At 64.7% G+C, this 18,968-nt stretch overlaps 2 protein-coding genes across 2 annotated transcripts; both read left to right on the forward strand.

Annotated features, from left to right (window-relative positions):
- The first annotated feature begins 8,030 nt into the window (after positions 1-8,030).
- Positions 8,031-9,920, forward strand: LOC131671403 (homeobox protein MSX-2-like). The gene is made up of 3 exons (XM_058947789.1): positions 8,031-8,907; positions 9,174-9,355; positions 9,445-9,920. The coding sequence occupies exons 1-3, from the start codon at positions 8,259-8,261 to the stop codon at positions 9,676-9,678; spliced, it is 1,065 nt and encodes a 354-aa protein (XP_058803772.1). The 5' UTR covers positions 8,031-8,258; the 3' UTR covers positions 9,679-9,920.
- A 6,823-nt stretch (positions 9,921-16,743) lies between these two features.
- LOC131671426 (lipase 3-like) lies at positions 16,744-17,883 on the forward strand. Its single transcript, XM_058947816.1, has 4 exons — positions 16,744-16,864; positions 16,935-17,049; positions 17,106-17,355; positions 17,632-17,883. The coding sequence occupies exons 1-4, from the start codon at positions 16,744-16,746 to the stop codon at positions 17,881-17,883; spliced, it is 738 nt and encodes a 245-aa protein (XP_058803799.1).
- Positions 17,884-18,968: the final 1,085 nt, after the last annotated feature.

Raw genomic sequence — 18,968 nt, forward strand, 5'->3', positions numbered from 1 at the left:
TCCGTCTGAGCAGCTGTTAATTGGCAGTGACTAATTGCCGCGGCTTATCTAGCGTCCATCGGCCGCTGCCGGGCTTTCCGAAGCTGCCTCGTCGAGGCCGAGTCGACTGCGCGTCGAACACAGGCCGCTTTTTGCTGCGTGCAAGCGCGCATCGCGCATCGCGTATCCGGGCGCGCGCTGCATTGTACGACTGGCGGCGAGCGATGATTATCGAGAGAGCGAGGGGGAGGCGAAGGGGGCGGGAGGAGGAAAAAACGAGGCGATCGGGCGCAGTTTCACGCTAATTAGCCGTGGCGACCGAGTTCCGGGAGTCGGAGGCGCAGCGCCCGGCAAAAAAGCGAGAGCCGAACAAAGGCCAATTGGCGGCCACCACGCCCTGGCGAGGCCGAATTCGACTCGGCGCCGCCGCTCTCCTAATTACGGGCGCGGAGCCGCGGCTGGCCGCCGATCAATCGCTCGGCTCGGACGGCCGCGCCAAGTGCAGTCCGAACATCGGCTCGGCTCGGAGTCGACAATTGTTGCGCGCTGACTCAGCCGGCTTAATAGTTGAGAGAGCGAGAGAGCGCAATGGCATAAATCACGACTGCGGCCGGGCGGACAGCTCGGCGAGAAATCGACGTACGCGCGGCGACGATGGGCTTTTAATCGGCATTAATTCGGGCTATGCAGTTGGGCCTCCGTCGTCGGCGCGGCCTCGCCTCGCGCTTCTCGGAACGATAAAGCGCCGACGCCGAGGCGGCCGGCACTCGGCGTCGAAGGGCGCTGGCGCGTTCGACGCGCTGCGCCCGTCAATGGGCGCTCCGCGGTCAACGAATTGCCCTTAACGAGCGGCCGGTGCGCGGAGCTCGCGCGGCTCGCGCAGCTCGCGCACTCGCGAAAGCTCATCGGCGACGCATTAATCACGCGCGCCCGATCGCCGCATGCGACGCGTCGCTCGTCCGCCGACTTGGCCGAGGCTGCGACGCCCAGCGCTCGCGGCTGGATTTATGAATTGGCCCAACAATTTATTAAGGCTAATCCGTGAATGGGGCCAAATTGAATTTGATTTAAGTACAGCGCGCGGCATTGAGAAACGAGCGAGACGACGAGCAGTAACGCGGCGGCCCATTATGCCGTCTCTATTTTATCGACACCTTCGCCAGTTGGCTGCATCCTCTTTGTGCCGCGCGCTGCTCGCGCTCTTCCCTTTTTCGCCGCGGAGAGCCGGAATTTGATTGATAGCGATCGGCTATTCGCTCGCGGCTGCGCTCGATCGCGGCACGTCGGAAAACGGCCGGCTAACGACATAATTAATCAGCATTAAGCGGCGGAACGATATATCTGTCGAGGCGGCTCGACCGGGATTGACCAGTCATCGCATTGATTCGGCCGATCGCGCCAGAGCCGGCGGCCCGCGAGCCAGGCTCGCCAGGAATTCAATTGCGTCAGCATCAAACGCCCCGAAATCGCGGCTGCGTGTGGCCTCCCGAGCCGCGTGACGACGCCGCGACAACAATGTCCGCGCACGCACGAGCCCACACAGACGGCGACACTCGCGCGCGGCCAATCAACGGCCTATTCAGCCGCCACACCTTCGAGCCGCAGCTCCTTGCGGAGGCTGCTGCTGCTGCCGGTGGCCGAGTCGGGCGTCCTTGGCGAGCCGAGACGCCCGGGAGAGCCGGGAGAGCCGGGAGAGCCGGGAGAACCGGGAGAACCGGGAGAACCGGGAGAACCGGGAGGACCGGGAGGACCGCGCCGAGGCCCGGCGAGGCCCGGCGAGGACCGACGAGGAGCGACGCGACAGTGCCCAGCTGCGCGCGCTAAATCATGTTCCGGTGAGCGCGGTGGGGGCACCAGGTGTAATTCTCGCAATCGGACTCGCCCCGCCCCGTTCGTTAGATGCCACTTTAGCCTGCACGCCGCCGCTGCGCACTTACTCGGCCGAGTCAATGCGGCTCTAACGGCTCGGCCGGCGGCGAGTCGCGCGCGCCGAGACGAATATTTTTTGGCCAACAAAGGCCCAGCGCGCGCGGCTCTGTTTCTTTTTTTTCCCCCGCCTCGTCTTTTCAGGCGCGCAGAATGTACGGCAATATACGGCCCATCTTCGCATTGTGCGCCGGGCCCACGCTCCTGGACAATGAGCGCGAGGCGACGCTCGACTTTCAATGTAAATTAATACTCGGCCGATCAAAGGACGAATGACTGGGAGGCCAGCGACAACAGGCGCAATTGGCTCGGTGAAAGTCGCCGAGTCGCCGAGTCGCCGAGTCGCCGAGTCGCCGAGTCGCGGGATCGCCACGGGACTGCGCGGGACTGCGCGAGACTGCCGCGAGGGCCCGAAGGGAGACCACTGGAAACCAATGGAAAGCAATCGAGCCGGCTCGGAGTGCATCAGCGTGGATATTAGGCATTGTGCCGCCTCGCCGCTGCGCCGCAACGCCGCAGCGCCGCGGTGTGTTTCCGAAAAATGGGCAAACAGATTTGGCTGTCACAGACGTATAAATAAGGCTGGAGGTGCCGGGCGCATTGTCGACCGCCAGAATAAAGGAGGCCAGCTTCATGAAATCCGTCAGTCGCGTCTCTATCCGCGGCAATTTTTTGGGAAAGAGCGCGCTCGCAGGAATAATGGACCGAGAGTAGGTAGCCAAGCGGAAGATCGATAGTCTAGATCGTATTAGGCTGCAGTTTGGCTCAGCTGCTCGCTCCTGGAAAAAGTCAAGAGTCGCAGCGGAAGAATGGCATATTATGGGAGCAGCAAGCAGAGCGAGCCGAATGAAAGGAGCGGAGACTCAATCTCGGTCCTTTCAGAGGACCGGGCCAGGCCGAGTCAGGCCGAGCTGACAATGAGCTCGCGCCACTCGAAGAAACGGCTTGCGCGCCGATGCTACGGCCACTCCGACTGCACTCGCTCGCTATGGGACTCCTCGGCGCGCTGACAATGCGTCCCTTCTCTCCGCGGCACTTCACCTTGCCATTATTCGGCCTGGAAACTGATCCCCAGAACTAGCCTCGAGCATCACGCCCGCGCCCCCACCGCCACTTCCCCGTAAGGCGCTCGGCTCCGAAACACAACATCTCGGCGGCTGGCTTTCGCCAAAGAGTCTGGCTCGTCGTTAAAACCAAATCGGCCAGTATTTTCGGCCGATGCCCGGTGCCGCGCGCGCGTGGCCTCCTGCTGCTCCTCGTCCGCGAATCCTGCCCGCGGCAGAGCCGAGCCGCGCGCTGGGCGTCGAGGCGTCGAGGCGTCGAGCGTTCGATTGGCCGATTGTCCGCGTCGAGTGGCCGCGGCATTGTGGCTGCGGTCCTCGCTCGACGGCTGCAGCTGGGAGCCGGGCCCTTAAATCGCAATTATGCGGGCACTCGAAACTCGGAACGAGGCAACGGCAAAGGAAAAGCCCGAGGAGAAGAAAGGGAAGAAAAGGTACGCGTTGACCTCTCGCGTAGGAGGCGCGCGCCCGCGGACTCGCTCTCCACTTGTGCCCCATTGGCCGCGCATTGTCAGGACCTCCCGACACCGTCGCCCGGCCATTCATCGGCGCAACGGGCCTCTCCGAATCGACGAGCGCGCAGCGTGACACCTCCGCCGAAATGCAGCGCGCGCTCTGCCCGCGGCTAATTGATCGGAGCTCGGTCCGCTCGCCGAGACGGAACGCCACACGGAAATAGACGCCGCGACGCCAGCTAGCTGAGTGCTCCCGTAATTTGGACTGGAGTGGGCCGGAGCTGGAAAAAACCGAGGAAAAAACGAGCAGCCGGAATTTCGCGCTAAACGTCGGGAGCACGTGCGGCGGCGGCGGCGGCGGCGGCGGCGACGCCGACAGCGACAGCGACGGCGCGCGCGCACTGCACTCGTCCAAAATAGAATCGGCAGTTGGAGCGGGTCGTACGTCATTGGGGACGCCGCAAACAGCCTCGCTCCCTAATAGAGCCGGCTGTCTTCTTAATTGACTGGGTGGTGCGCCGCAGCGCGTGTTTGTTTATTTCGGGCCCGGGGCGCTGGCTGGCGCGCCGCGCGGGTCCGCGGCCGCGGCGGGCCCCGGCCACTCGCGCCGAGCCGGGCGCGAGGCGCGGCCGCGGCTAACGAGCTGCCGCAGTAAATTTGTCGCGACGCGGGCGCAGCGCGCTCGGCCTGTCGCTTGTCGGTTTTGCCGTAAAGTGGTTGATGCGCGGGTTCCGGGAAGGGCTCGCGAGCCCGCGCGCGCCGAGCTCGCCGACCGAATTAGCAGCAAATTGGAGCGCGCATCGGGCGCTGCGTGGGAGGCGCTCGCGGCGGACCAACCGCCGCGTCGCGCCGCCGTGACGCGGCATATCAATTCATCCGCCGGCCGGCCGGCCGCCGCCGCCGCGCCGCGCCGTCTATTAGCGAAAGTCCGGGCAGCCGAGGCCGACGAGGTTGCCTCGCGCGCATACCTCTTAATTGGGCGCCGATATTGCGCGCGCGCCGCGACGCCTATTTGCGGCTCCGCCGAGCGTAAAATCCAGCCGCGCAGCAGTCGATATTTCACTGCGCCTCTGCGCGGCTATTAATAGACGATATGAGCGAGTGACGAGCGAGCCAAACCTGCGACGCCTCGACGCAAACGAGCCTCTCGCCGGCAAAAAGGCGAAGAGGCGAAGAGGCGAAGAGGCGAAGAGGCGAAGAGGCGAAGAGGCGAAGAGGCGAAGAGGCGAAGAGGCGAAGAGCCGCAGAGGCGCAGAGGCGAAGAGGCAGAGGCGGCGAAGAGGCGGGGAGGCGGAGAGGCAGAGGCAGAGAGGCAAAAAGGCAAAAAGCGGCCGGCGGCCGCGCGAGGTGCTAGAGACGCAGACGCGCTCATGCCTCGGTTTGTTTTTGGAAGCAGCATTTGGAAGCGTATTGCTTACAAATGTCGCGCGCCCCTCGTAAAAACCGACTGCGCGAGGGCTAAGCAGCGGCAGCTAATGAGTCTGGTTTGTTAGCGGATCGCTGCTGGCGCGTCTCGCTCGCTCCGGTTTCGGCAGAGCGAGCGGCGGCGCCGCTGCGTGCCGTTCGCGCGCGAGCCCGCTGCCTGGCGACGCCGTCGGCCCCGCAGCCGGCGGAATCTTAATGCCTCGAGCTTCGCGGAAGGGCCCGCCGAGCCGCTCGCGGAGCCGTTCCCCGAACGGCCGGCCGCCGCGCCGCCGATCGATGATGTCGCCGGCGAGAATGCCGGGCGGCGAGCCGCGGCCGCGAGCCGCCGGCCCCGCGGCTCGGTGCCCCCGCGCGTTTTACGACGGGAAGCTCCGCAGACGCCCGCGAAACACGTGTTCGCGCCCGGCCCGGCGGCAGCGCCAACAGCTCGGCGGCGCACCGTCTGTCAGCAGCGCCGGGCCGCTAACGAGGCGAGGGGCGGGGGCGGGCCGCGCCGGCCTCGTCCGCGGCGCGCGCCCTGGCCGCGGCGGCCGCGGCTCGCCTCGGGCGGAGGAAGCGGCCGCGACGACAGCCCTGGCGCCGCGCGTCACGCTCCGGTGGCCGGCGCGCGGCCCGCGCGCGGTTACGACGGCTCCGTTAATAGCCGGCTTTTTGCCGGCGGCCCGGCGTTTGAAAGAGGAGGCAGAAAAAACGAGGAAGTGCTGCCGACCGCGGCGACGGCGGCGCTAATGCTTTGATTTTGATTGATGCTCGGCGCGTTGCATCATCGATCACTCGGCCGAGATGCTAAACGCTCGCCATTGATTTATCCAGCTCTTCCGGCGCCGCGGACTCGCGTTAATTTGGGCGGCGGGCGAGGCGCTGCGACGCACGGCCGCGCGGGCTCGGAGAAGGAAAGCTCGGCCGAGGGAAGGACGGGCGCGGCGGGCGAGGCGGGCGAGGCGGGCGACCCGGGCGCAGACACCTAGGCGCTCCGACGCATGGCGCGCACGTGCGCGCCGAGCCGTCCACTCGGCCCTTCGGCTTACTGACGATCACGGCTAGTTTCCCCGCATTACGCGATCGGAATCTCAAATATTTATCTCGGCGACGAATCGCACGAGCGGCCCCGCGCGTGCACGTGATAATGCTGTTTGATTCTATTATTTCTCCGGCTATAAACGCGTACACACGGGCAGCCTATGGGAGCTGTGCAGTGGCGCGGCGGATGAATAATGCATGGGCTCGCGATCGAGGCTGGCCGGGGGGAGAGCGCTGCTTGTTTAGTTTTAGCAAAAATAAAATAATGCGCTCGTATTTTTAAACGGCTGACTTTGAAGAATAGGAGGGGGCTCGGCGGCGCTGCTGCAGTAGCAGTAGATGAAATTTAATGAAGCTATACCGGAGCAGGCAGCGCTGGCACGTATGCATATATCGATCCGATAACATCTCTCTCGGCTCGGCTCGGCTCGGCCGCGCTCCGCTCCGCGCCGCTCCGCGCCGCTCTGCTCGGGCTCTGCTCGGCGCGCAGAAATAAGATGTCTCGCGCGGTGCGCGCTTCGAGCGCTGCGGCGATTCAGCTCGTTTGTTTCGGATTCCTCGCGGCAGCGCTATTTGCATGTGCGCGCCGCTCCCGCTCTCGCATAAAGCCCAGCCGCCCCCTCCCGGCGCTCTTTCTGCCGTCGTTTCCCGGCCTCGCCGTTCGCCGGGCATCCGCCCAATAATTGAATATCGAGAGCGCGCAGCCCCCGTCGACGAACAAACGTCAAATCCGCCAGAGGAAATGAGAAAATAGAAGCGAGAGACGGCTGCGCGCGGATTTTATTCGCAGCCGAGAGCCGCGGCCGCGGCCACTGCGCCTCGGCGAGACGGGCAAAGTTGCGCAGCGAGCTCGCGAGACGTCTCCATCGGGCGGCGGCCCTCGCTAACGAGATTCAGTCCCGTACAAATGCAGCCGAGGCGCGCGTACACGGCTCGCTACACGTGTATCGCGCCCGCCGCGCGAGCTCGGCTCGGTGCCTTTTAATTGGAGAAAATAATTGGCAGTTGCTGTCTGGCGCGCGGGGCGCCTCCCGCCCGGCGGCCCGGGGGATGAAAACGGAGACCGCTATCTCTCGCGCGCGTCCCTTTGTGTCCTTTCATCCCGCGCCCTTCTTCCATTTCCCCGTTTTTGCCGCCGCCAGGGCGCCGCCTGCCGGCGCGCAATTTCGCGGCGTTTAATTGAATTTGGCCGACGCTCGCCGCCGCACGCCGCCGCTCGCCGCGTCGCACGGCCGCTTATCGGCGCCCGCGGCCCGCGGCCGCGGCCGCGGCCGAGACAATGGGTCGGCGCTGCGTCCGCCGCGCGCTCCTCTGAGAATAGCAGGTCTAATTCGGTGTGACGCGTGGCCGACGGCGCGCCGAGGCCCGAACGGCAGGAGCAGCGCACGAGTGGACCGTCAAAATAGCGCGCGAGCGCTGGCAGAATGCGTGTCCGATCGGCGATAGCCCGCGCGCGCGCGCGCAGCTAATTGCGGCAGCGCGTCTTGGCAGCGGGCAAAGTCAACAGGCGCGCCGCTGAGTAATGATCTCGGTTGTGTAAACGCGCAGCGCGAGCGCGACCGAGTGCAGTCGCTCAGGATTGCTGGCATATTTGCGGGCCGCGCATTCCTTTGTGCGCGCCTCGCGCCAGGCAGCCGGGGACAACAACCGCTGGAGCCGCGCGCGGCGTTCGGCGGACGCGGCCCGATATAGCCGCGCGGCTCCGCGCGCTGTCGGGTGGTCCTCATTACGGCAGCGCGACGCGACCGAGCGCCCGTCCTATCTATTTAACGTATCGTTTGCCCTGGTAATCGTCCAAATTGGAGCGGCAGCTAGCCATGCGGCGCGCACGCACTCGCGCGCTCGCCAATTACCCGCTGGCTGCGCGCGGCCGACCCGGGGCGCGCCGAGCCTAATTGGCCAATCGACCTCTCCGCGGCCGCGCGCGCGGTCGGTCGCCCGGTCGCGCCGGGCCGCGACCGCGTCCGCGCGGGCAAAAAGCTGCGTCCGCGCCGCCGCAGCCGCGCCGCCGCAGCCGCGCCGCCGCCGCCTCGGAGCGCGGCCGCCGGCGCCGCCCACTTGGCGGGCCGGCCGCGGGCTCCGCCTCCGCGCCCCTCCGCCGCGGCCGCCGGGCCGCCGCCGCGCGGCGCGGCGCGGCGAGGCGCGTCAGTCTACGGCACGAGCTCGCCTGGGTAGCACGCGCGCCTCCTCCGACCCGGCTGCGACGAGACGACGAGCCGACGAGCCGACGAGCCGACGAGCCGACGAGCCGACGAGCCGACGAGCCGACGAGCGACGAGCCGACGAGACAAGTGCGCGTGAGGTGTGCCGGTAATGAGGCAGGCTTGATCCCGCGTTGAGTGTGCAGTGCCCGCAGCAGCGCCTCGCGGTCCCGGCACTCGGAGGCGTAGCAATGACTGTTCTGAGGATGACGTCGCCTCTGACACCGGCTCCGAGCAGTCCTCGCTCGGCCGAGGCCGGCCCGCACGGCCAGCAGCTGCGGCCGAGCGCGCAGCGGCTCAGCTTCTCCGTGGCGGCGCTGCTCGCCGACGACCGCAAGCAGGCCGGCCAGCGCGAGCACAGGAGCGGCTTCCTGCAGCCCCACGGCCAGCTGCTGCTGCAGCACTTCCAGGCCGCGCGCGCGCACCCGCTGGCGCAGCAGTGCGGCGCGACGGACCTGCGCCTCGGCGACAGTCCGACGGACCTGAGCAAGGACGCGGCGGCCGGCGAGCCGCGGCGCTCGCCCTCGCCGCGGGACCCGTCGGCCGGCGCCGCGCCCAAGTCGCCGCAGAGCTGCTCGCAGGAGGAGGCCGCCTCGCACTGCTCCGACGACCTGGGCAGCCTGGTGGACGTCGAGGACCTGGACGCCGAGCTGGCGCGCGGCGCGCAGCCGCGGCCGCTCAGGCCCACGCCCACGCCGGCCTACGTGGCCGGCTTCTCCGCGCTGCAGGGCCTGCCCGCGCTGCCGCAGCTGCACCCGGCGCTCTGGCAGGCCGGCCACCCGGCGGCCGTCGCCGCCAGCCTCTACTCCTCGCACTTCGCCCACCACGCGCCTCTGAACGGTAGGTAGCCGTGCCGCGCGCCGCGCGCCGCCTCGCCGTGCCGTCGGACCGCTTCGCGGCGCGCGCTCGCTCGGAGACCGTGGGCCTCGGCCGGAGCCGCCCGGGGACTCGCGGACCGCCGAGCGGCGCCGTGCCGCGAGCGAGCCCGCCGGCTCTTATCGCGGCCGCGTCGACAACAGCTTGCGCAACCGCCGCGGGCCAGCGTCGCCGCGCCGTCGCCCGCGTCCGCCGCGACTGGCTCGAAGACTGACTTGACCGTTTTGCAGAGAACGGCGAGCCGGCCAAGATCAAGTGCAACCTGAGGAAGCACAAGCCCAACCGCAAGCCGAGGACGCCGTTCACCACGCAGCAGCTGCTCGCCCTGGAGAAGAAGTTCCGCGAGCGCCAGTACCTGAGCGTCGCCGAGCGGGCCGAGTTCTCCTCGTCGCTGCACCTCACCGAGACCCAGGTAGGTCGCGCGCCGCCGCCACCGCCGTCGCCGCAGCCGCCCGCGCGCCCACCCACTCGGCTGACCGCCCGGCCGTCGCTTGCTTGCAGGTCAAGATCTGGTTCCAGAACCGGCGCGCCAAGGCGAAGCGGCTGCAGGAGGCCGAGATCGAGAAGCTGCGCATGAGCGCGGTGCGCCAGCACTCGGCGCTGTACGGCTCGCACCCGGGCCTGCTGGCCTCGGCGGCCCTCTACCCGGTGAGCATGCTGCCGCAGCTGCAGCCGCAGGCCCACGCCAACTGTACGCCGCTGGCGCCGCAGCAGCCCGGCGGCCGAACCGACTGAGCTCGTCGGGGGCCCACCTTCTGTACATAGACGCCCCTCGCCTGTAAATAAATCGTCCCCGTCGTGTTTCTTGGTCTCTCTCCTCTCTTCCACTGTGTCATCGTCATGCGCCTAGGTTATCGCAATTGTACATAGAGCGCGCGCCGGCCGGCGCTGCGCCGGAGTCTTGGTGTTTTGTATAAATGTAAACAGCTGCTTAGCCACATAGAACCAAATATTTAATAATAAAAGAAGCGAGCGGTCGGTCGAGAGCCCGATCGATCGACTCGCTTGTCAAAAACTTGAGCGGATCGCTGTTGTTATTGGCTTATCTTTATTCGTCCATCATCCAAGCGAGAGCCCCCAGTTGCGCGGCTAATTGATAAGATAGGCGGCTCGGCTCGGCGGGCGCGACCGGCCGAGCGAGCCGCGGGCAGCGAGTTGGCCGGGCGGCCGCGCTGCCGCGCTGCGCGCCACCGTCTCGCTCTCGGCGCTGCGCGGAGACGAGCAGCGAGGAGCCGAGAGCGCGGATCCGCGGCGAGCGATTATCCGGCCGTTAATCGCGCGCCGCATCAGATTATGCAATCGGCTAATTGTTGATGAGCCGGGGTCGGGCGAGCTAATGGCGCGGCCGCGGCCGCGGTCGCGGATAAGCATCGGGCGCCGCCGCCGCCGCCGCCGCCGCTCTTTCCGCGAAGCCGCCGGATTTCCAAAATCTGATCGGCCAGCCGGCCCCGGCGCTGCCCGCCGTAATTAGCGCATTAGTCGCTCTCGGCCTTATCGCCGATCGCACGCGATCCGCCTCGTGGGCCGTCGCGAGCGTGCGGCAGCGCGGCAGCGCTGCTCGACTGCTCGCCAGCTGACGATCTTGCGCAATCAGTGCCGCGATAGATGCTAATTGACGCGCCTGCTGCTGCTCGGCCCGCGCGACGCGCGATCCGGCGCAGACCGACCCGCGCTCTTATCAGCGCTACGTGCTCGATGTGCACGCGCGCGCGCGCGCCGCGTAACGAGCGATCGAGATCGATTAGCCGCCGCCGCCGCCGCCGCCGCCGCCGCCGCCACCGCTCGTGCGCACTTACGCAACCGAAATTAATTAGCCGACGATCGCTGGCAAGCGCGAGCCCCGCGGATCGCTCGCCGCCGAGAGCCCACCGGACAGAGCAGCGCGCGCGCGAGCCATCGTTCGTCGGCCGATAACAGCGTCGCGCTGTTTGCGCCTTCGGCCGGGCGCCCGAGCGTCCGGTCGGCGACGGCACCCGCGCGACACGTGGGACGAGCGCGCGCGGCTTGCCGCGTTACGCTCCCGATCGATTCCTCCGGCTCGGCGCTGCGAGAGCGCGGCCGAGCGTCGGCCGGAGCGAGAGGGAGAGCAAACGTTTGCCGATCCTCCGAGTCTCGCTGGGTCTCGCGCGGAGGTGTAGGTGCGCGCCGCGCGGCTCCGCTGCCAAGGAATAACAAGCGAGCCAGGCGAGCGACCGCGAGGCGAAGAATTAAGACGAGAGTGCCGAGGCCCGAGCAAACATTTAATCTGGCCGCGCTCTCTCGCGCTTCAACTATGTAATCTAGTATTACGTACTTTCATTATCGCGCGGCTTATCGTCAATAAACACTGGCGATAATTCCGAGACATTGAATGGGCGAACCGAGCGCGCTGCAAGCAGTGCGGCAACAACGTAGCGCGCACAGAAGCTGCCAGCTGCCGAGGGAGAAGCCGTTAATTCGGCGCCGCGAGCCGCGAGCCGCGCGCTGTTATCGAGGCCGATTGACGGAAAACAAGTAGCTGCGGCGGCGATTTACTCGAGCGGAGCCCTGCCGCTAAGTGGCAGGCCGTGTCCGCCGCCCGATAGGTGGTCAAAATTTTTTATCGCCCAGCTTGTTTTCGGCCGAGTGGCACTTTGCTCGTGTCCTCGCGCCAAGTCGCGTCGCGCGCGTCGCTCGGGCGTCGATACGCGCGCTCGGCTGCCGGCTGCCGGCTGCCGCCTGCCGCCTGCGACTGCCGGGCCAACGTGAGAAAAAACCAAAGCTCCGAGCTCCTAATCGCGCGCGACGATTCTCGAGAAAGAGGCGAGAGAATGCAGGAGAGAAGAACGGAGCCATCCTAGCGTGGCTATTTCGGTAGTGCAGCGCGCGTGTGACTTTGGGAAAGCGGAAAATAGGATGCTCTCCGGAGAGCGGGAGCAGCGCGAACAAAGGCGCATTGTGGGCCACTCGGCCGGTGCGAGAGCTCGAGTCTTTTTGTGCCGCGCTCGGGCCACTTGACTCGCTGCAGTCCCAGTCGGGCGCTCCGTTCGGGGGCCCGTTCTCGAGCGCCGCGCGGCCAGTCGAGCTCGTCGCCGTCGGCGCCCGTCCAGCGCGTCGGATGGCAGCGGCTCGGGCGCCCGATAAACGAATTAGCGCGGAATTAGTGCTCGGCCGGCGAATCCGCGCGCCGGATAGCCAGCGGCCGTGCGAAGGCGGCGCGAGGCCCGCCGCGGCCGCCGGTCGATGGGGCGAGAGGCCGCTCGAGTGGTGCGCGCCGAGTCGCTTCATAACTCGCCTCGGCGCCGCGAATGAAGTTGTCGCCGGCTGTCGTGCGGGGCGCTGCGCAGCGGAGACAATGCGCCGCATAAATATCTCACGAGCTCTCATATTGTGGCGCGGCCGCGCGCGCTCGTGCGCCTTTGTCTCCGGGCAGGACAAAGGGTCCGAGTCGCGCCGGTGCGCGCCGCGGCACAACTCGGCGCGCGCACGGCTCGAAGTATCGATGATATCGCGGCGGCCGGCGGCGGCCAGCGCCGCGCGCAGATCCAGCGCCCGAGATAGGCGCGCGGCCCAACCGCCCGCGGCCGGCCGCGCATCCCCGCGCCGCCCGCGCCGCCCGCGCCCAGTACAAATCGACGCCGGCGAGCCTCGCCGATCGCGGAGACGAAGCTTGCTCGACCAATTGGCGGCTCTCGGCTCTCGTTAGCGCGGCGCGCTCCGCGCGCGGAAAAGCCCCGCGAGCGCGCGGCCGCCGAGTTAGCACCTCGCGCGGCTGCCGGCGCGCGACAAAGACGCCGAGAAAGGGCCGAGGGGAGCCTTATCGCGCGCCAGATAAGCCTTTTCGCACTTGGATCGGCGGGGCGCGGCGGGGCGCGGCGGGGAGCGCCGGGGAGCGCCGGGAGATGCCGACCGGCCGATAACGCCGAGGTGCACGTGCCCAAAGTCGAAAGCCCACGAGAGACGATGACAAATGACGCGAGAGAATGTTATCTGCTTGCCTATGCTTATTTACCCAGTTTCGTCGCATTCGCGACTGCGCGCTGTTAATAACTCGCAGTGGATCTGCCGGCGGCGTAGGCGAGGGGTCGGGGCGAATGGAGCGGATGGCCGCGCGCGCGCCAGCCGAGCCAGCCGAGCGTGAGAGATTAAGCCCTCGCGCGCCGTCGTATATCGGCTCGCCGATAAAACGTCTTACTCCCTCGCCTCGGCTCTTCCCGAATCTGCACGTGAGCGCGCGGCGCTGGCACATGACGGGCCGGGCTTCCGTCGCGCCTAATAGCTGCGCCCACAGTGCCGCTGCTCCTTTGAAGCCGGCCCGCTCGACTTTGACTTGTAAGCCGATAAGCCTGAGTCAACGGCTTGGTGATTTTTCGAGCCGCCGCGGGACGGCCTCGTGTTTGCCCAGTTGGCTTTCGACCGGCAGCGCGAGGTGCCGGAAGAGCGGCTAAGCTCTTCTCTCTCCGTCCCTCTGTTTTCACTCGGACCAGCCGTCTCCCTCGGACGCCCTCCGATCTTTACTAATTTTCTCACTCTCGGATAAATCAGAGGCGAGCCTCCTCCTCTCCCGTTGGTCCGGCGCGCAGGCGGAAGCCATTCGGCCCCGAGGCGAGATAAGTAGAGCCGGCCTGATGATCGATTTACGGGGCGCGCGAGCCGGCCAATGGACTTTTTGCAAAGTTGCATCGCGAGCGAATATCCGGCGGACAGCCGAGCAGCGAAAAAAATAGGGGAACAGGTATATATAGATGTAGTCGGGTCGAGGCGGGCATTAATAACGTCGCGTGCGGCGGCTCGACAAAGCGACGCGCATGAATAAAAGGCTCGTCCGTAAACGCCATAAAAGTGATTTGGAGGACAGGAACGAATGAGGAAACGATAGAAGGAGAAAAATCGACTGGCAGCGCGGAGCTGGCGCATGCAGGCAGAGCGAGAGAGAGAGAGAGAGAGAGTGAGAGCGCGGAAAAGGGAAAAGAGAGGAGCAGCAGAGAGAATCGAACTGGGCGGAGTGAGCAGATAAAGGGCGTTTTATCTGCGCGCGAGTATTGGCTCGCGCAGGCGCGGCGAGCGCACTCAGCCTTTTTCTCCCTCTCGCGGTGGCGGCGGCGGCGTCGGCGGCCTATCTGCATCGAATCTTTCAATAAAAAATTTTGTAGCGCCGGCGCCCCGCGCGCCAGCCATTTTGCCAGTTTAAATGGAAATCCGCAGCCGGCGCGGCGGCGACGGCGACGGCGCGCGCTCTTAGCATGCAAATGAAAGTGCCGCCGCCCGAATGCGAAAACTCGGGCGCTGACTGATCGGCGATCGCCGCCCGGCGCGCGCCCCCGATTGGAAGCTCCGCGAGCTGCTCCGGGGCGCCGTCGCCAGCCGAGGGGGTGCAAGCTCGATAGCACTTTTACTGGCTTCGCCGGCGCGCCCGCTCGTATTTCACGGCTGCTTAATGCCGCTCCTCGGCCGAGCAGCGCGCCGCAGACACTTATGAAATTTCTCGGCAATGATTATTTGGCCCCTCGAGCCGCGCAGCTTTTTACGAGCTTGCACTCGAGCGGGCGAGGCGCCGCGCGATAGATGGCGAGCGCCCCCGCGCATTTGAATATTGAGCGAGGCTGCGATTGAAATTCCGTCGGGCGTCGGGCCCGGAGCAGCTCGCGCGAAATTGGAGCGCCGATAAGCGGAGCGGAATAGCGCCGCGCGAGCTGAAAATGCTGAAAATCGCGCGGGACAAAGACCGGGGCAATGCCCGAGGGACCGGCGCTGGAGCGGCTTCGGAGCGGCATGCGCCATCCGTCGGCGCTTGACTTTGCCTAATGCGGCTATTCCTATGTGTCCGCTATTCCGATGGACGGCCCCGCGGCCAAGCCGAGTAAGTCGCGCCCGGCTCGCGCGGCCCCCGAGCGGCGGGGCCGCGGCCAGATATCGGCTGCCAGATAGCGCGCGCGGTCATGAATAAAAGATGGCCGAGCGCGCGCGGATAAGCGGCCCCGGCCACCAAATCCCGATATCGATATTGGCCGCGCGGCCGGCGTCTGCGTCGCCCCCGCGTCCGTCGTTCACTGCGCACTCGAGGCCGCGCCGCGCCGCGCCGCGCCGCGCTAATGCCTGCGCCCATCGCTCTCGGACGCCTCGGGAGTGCGCCACTTTTCAATCGGCGCCTCCATGGGAAAGCCGTGGCGGGGGCGTGCGCGGGGCCGCGCGATGATCGATCGGCCTAATATTCCGGCAGCTGCGATAAAGCGCGCACGCGGCGCCAGCCGGACCGCCGCTGCCGGGCCAAATCGCTCGGCGCGGCGTTAATAGGCCTGTAAGCGGCGCGATGATTTCATTAATATTCATCGCGCGCCGCCGCCCCGCCCGGCTCCCGCACGCGCCCGTCATGATTTACGCCCTTCGTTTGGCCCGAGCAACGTTTTAATGGGCTTATCGCCTCGGATCGATCGATTTCCGCGCCCGCTCAAAGCTCTGCCCGCCGATCGGTCCGTCGCCGGAGACGTCCCTGCCTCGTGTCGGCATCCAGCGTCCACCGTGAGGATCCGACGACCTCCTCTGCCCGCCGCTTCGCGCTCATCTTCGCCTGCTCGTCGCTTTCATCGGAGACCTGCCCGGCCGCTCGAAAATATTCCAGCGCGATAACGAGCCGACCCTGTTCGGCTTTCACGGCCACTCCGTGCTCTATTATTTACCGTAATCTTTCGCGTTACCATTTCGTTTGACAAGTCTGTAATTAAAATGATGAACCGGCACTTCGCACCCCACCACGCCTGTCTATGTAAATATAGCCTTACCGCTACTGTCACTCGTTTATGCATAATTATCAATATTTATCTAGCTCGCTGATAAGAGCAGTAAAAGTTTATAAATCTTCGGCACGGGCGACTAGTTTTAAAGATGGATGGTCCTTGGAATTAGTTGACTGTCTATAAACAAGAGTGGTTTATCGTTTGTATGCCTCAGCCGAGCCGAGACGAGCTTCCGAGCAGCTTCTGCCGACTTGCCAGACACTTGGAGCAGGAGCTCTCAAAAATTAGCCGAAGCACTGGAGCTTTCGAGGGCGTTTCTCGAATTGCAAAGCGAAAACCAGAAGAGCAATACAGGCTCTCGGGCCAATTGTCAGGTAGGGGCCAGTAGGAGCTGAAAAATGTAATGGTACAAGCGAACGACTTGGAGAGCGCGCAATTATAAATGAATTTGTCGATGGACAGGCACGTTTAGTCACCGCACTTTTATACGTGTCTCGTGTGAGCTCCGAATCGTCAAGTGCGTACTGCCAATTCAAGCGAAAATAACCGAACGAACATCAAACAACATCGATGTCAAGTATTAATTAATGCACGTGCTCTGGAATTCTTCGGAAAAGTTGACATATCAATTTCCCAATGGATATCGTTTAACGTTAAAGAGCCTCATGCGTGTTTGTATAAGCAAGTAATATGGCATGTAGTGAGCAATGAATATTCAACGAAAGATAAGGTCCATCTGGCTTGATCTTGTTGTCAGGTTTTCTGTTGAAATTCAATATTTGCCTGTGGACGCCGGTTATCATAATTACATCGAGATAAGCGTATTAGATCTGAAAGCGGTGCCAAGGTTATCCTTAAAGCAAAAGGTGGCAGCTGGCAAACGTGGTATCGTTGCGGCGAGCAGCTGAAATTGCCGCGGCGGATGAGCTCGCGGGGCACTCGGTGGAGCGATGGTCGCGACCACGGTAGCAGGCCTCGCGGTGCTCTGCAGGCTCCACGTTCCGCAGTACCGCGTGATTGTTTCCGAGCGACATTCAGCGCACGACTCGCGTAATAATGTCACTCAATCGGCGACGCGATCGAAGGTCGGGATGGTCGAGCAGCACGAATGACCACCGAGGACGGCTACGTTTCAGCGATGCACAGGATAACCGGCAGTCCGCTCGGTCCGAAAGCTGCTGGCAAACCGGTCGTCGGAACTGATGGTCGTTCTGGAGCCCGACAACTGCGTACTGCGTACGACTCGCGTGCAGCTCGCCGAATACTCGCCAAAGCGACACCTGGTGCTTATCGTTGCAGCTCTCGCGCTGGCGGACGCCGGCTACGACGTCTGGCGAGGCAACCTCAGGGGCAACTCGCTGTCGAGACCGCATCGCGAGCACTCTCCCGGGAGCGGTGCGTTTTGGAACTTGAGGTAAGTCGCCGAGCATCCCGTACGAGCGGCACGCAAACACAGCTGCACCGTTGCAGTTTGGACGACATGGCCTCCAAAGACTTGAGCAAGTTGATCGACTTCGCTCTCGAGAAGTCGGGAGGACGCAAGTTGACCTACGTGGGATACTCCGTGGGCGCGACTCTGAGCAACGTGCTCCTGGCCGAGAAGCCCGAGTACAACGAGAAAATGGAGCTGCTCGTGAGTTTGGGCCCGTCCGTCTATTTCCTGCACTACTCGACTAGTTTCAGGAGCGTGAAAATGCGCGGCCTCGCGTCAGTGTTATCGGTGAGCATGCAGCATGCACGCGCGCGCTCGCTCGCACTCGTCTACGTTGTGACACGTCGACTCGCAGGCTGCCGCCAAGCTGCGCTCCGTACGCGAGATCTGGCCGTAGTCGGTGGTTATCGGCAGGTGGGCAATGGAACACTGCAACGCAAGCGTAGCGGACGCGTGCCGCGAGCGCATGTCCACGTTCGCCGACGTCGGCAGCGCGAACCTCGCGCGGAGTGGAGGCGTGCCCTCCGAGTCTCGGGTATGCCCTTGACACTCGCGTGTTTCCAGGCCCGCGTACCGACGATCCTGAGCTACTCGCCGGCAGGCACCTCCTACAAGACGCTCGAGCGTCTTTCCGCGAGAATTCCACAGGGAAGCCGACCAAGTACGACTACGGGTGCGCCTCCACGCGGTTCTGGTGCTCCAACGACGACTACTATCGGACTCCCAGTCCGCCTGAGTACGGCCTGCCCCAACGCGAGCGTTCCGGTGGCGATTCTGCACGCACCCAACGACTCGTTCGTGTCGGACGCGAGGTAAGCTGCGACAATCGCACTTGCGCGTCCGTTATGCAGAGCGTGGAATACCTGGGGGAGGAAACTGAGCATCGGTTCAACCACGTGGACTTGATCCGGTCAACGAAGGCCGACAGGCCGGTGTACCGCAGACTGCTCGACGTCGTGTCGGAGCACTTGCGATAAGTCGAGAGCAACGAGGAACAACAATAAAGAACAGTGGCCCTGGGAGAAGCGTTTGTTGTGATGTGGCTTGTAGGCGGAGGAGCGTCGCGGCTACAAAGGCGAACGAATAATATTTGGAGAAGGTATCGGGGGCAAACAAGCCGGCGGGGCGAAGCCTTTCGGAGGCCATTACACGCGAGGTTTTCCCGGGCTGTCGGGCGCTGCGTCGCCAGCTGGCGGCCTCTTTGGCAGCTCGCAGCTTTCGGGGGCCGAGGTAACCGGAGAGGCCTCGCGCGTATCCGCCTCGGCAAACACTATCAACGGAGCGCTCGCCTCGATAAACAGCGCGCGATGATCGGGCCGAGCTTTCAAGCCGCCGCTCGTCGGCAAGTTTGCCGTGATTTGGTGCGGAGCGCCGGCTGAGAGCGCCTCGTGGCGCGCGACGCCCGGAGAGAGGGCGTAATGGCCGGGGATTGAAAATTCAAATGGCGCGAGCATTGGCGGGGGCGGCATTATATAAAGTGAATAACGAGAGCGAGCTGGCGCGAAATATGAACAGGCCGATGATTTGCGGCCCCGTAAAGCTCGCGCCGGCGCGAATAATAATGTCAGCAGCTGGAGACGTTAAGGCTGGCGCGTATCAGCGTTTTTCCGGGCGTCGCGCAGCCGCGAAATTAAATAATAAAATAGGCTGAAGCGGCGCGCCAGCGCTGCGCCTTTATTGCCTGCCAGCGGCCGCCTTCCTCGTCCGTTTATTCGGCTTCTCGGCTCTTTGCCTCTTTCGCAAATTAACGCCAGCCAGCGAAAAAACAAAGAGCGCTATTGTGTGATTTATAAGCCGCGGCGCGACTCGTTATTTGCATGTGCGCCGCGAGAAAGGCCTGCAAATAGGCTGCCAGGCGAGAAGAGCAAACGCAAGCGCGGTCACGTAGCACCTTGCGCAAA

This window comes from Phymastichus coffea, unplaced genomic scaffold (assembly GCF_024137745.1).
Source record: "Phymastichus coffea isolate CEN01 unplaced genomic scaffold, Cenicafe_Pcof_1.1 PCOF00125, whole genome shotgun sequence".
Classification (NCBI taxonomy): Eukaryota; Metazoa; Arthropoda; class Insecta; order Hymenoptera; family Eulophidae; genus Phymastichus; species Phymastichus coffea.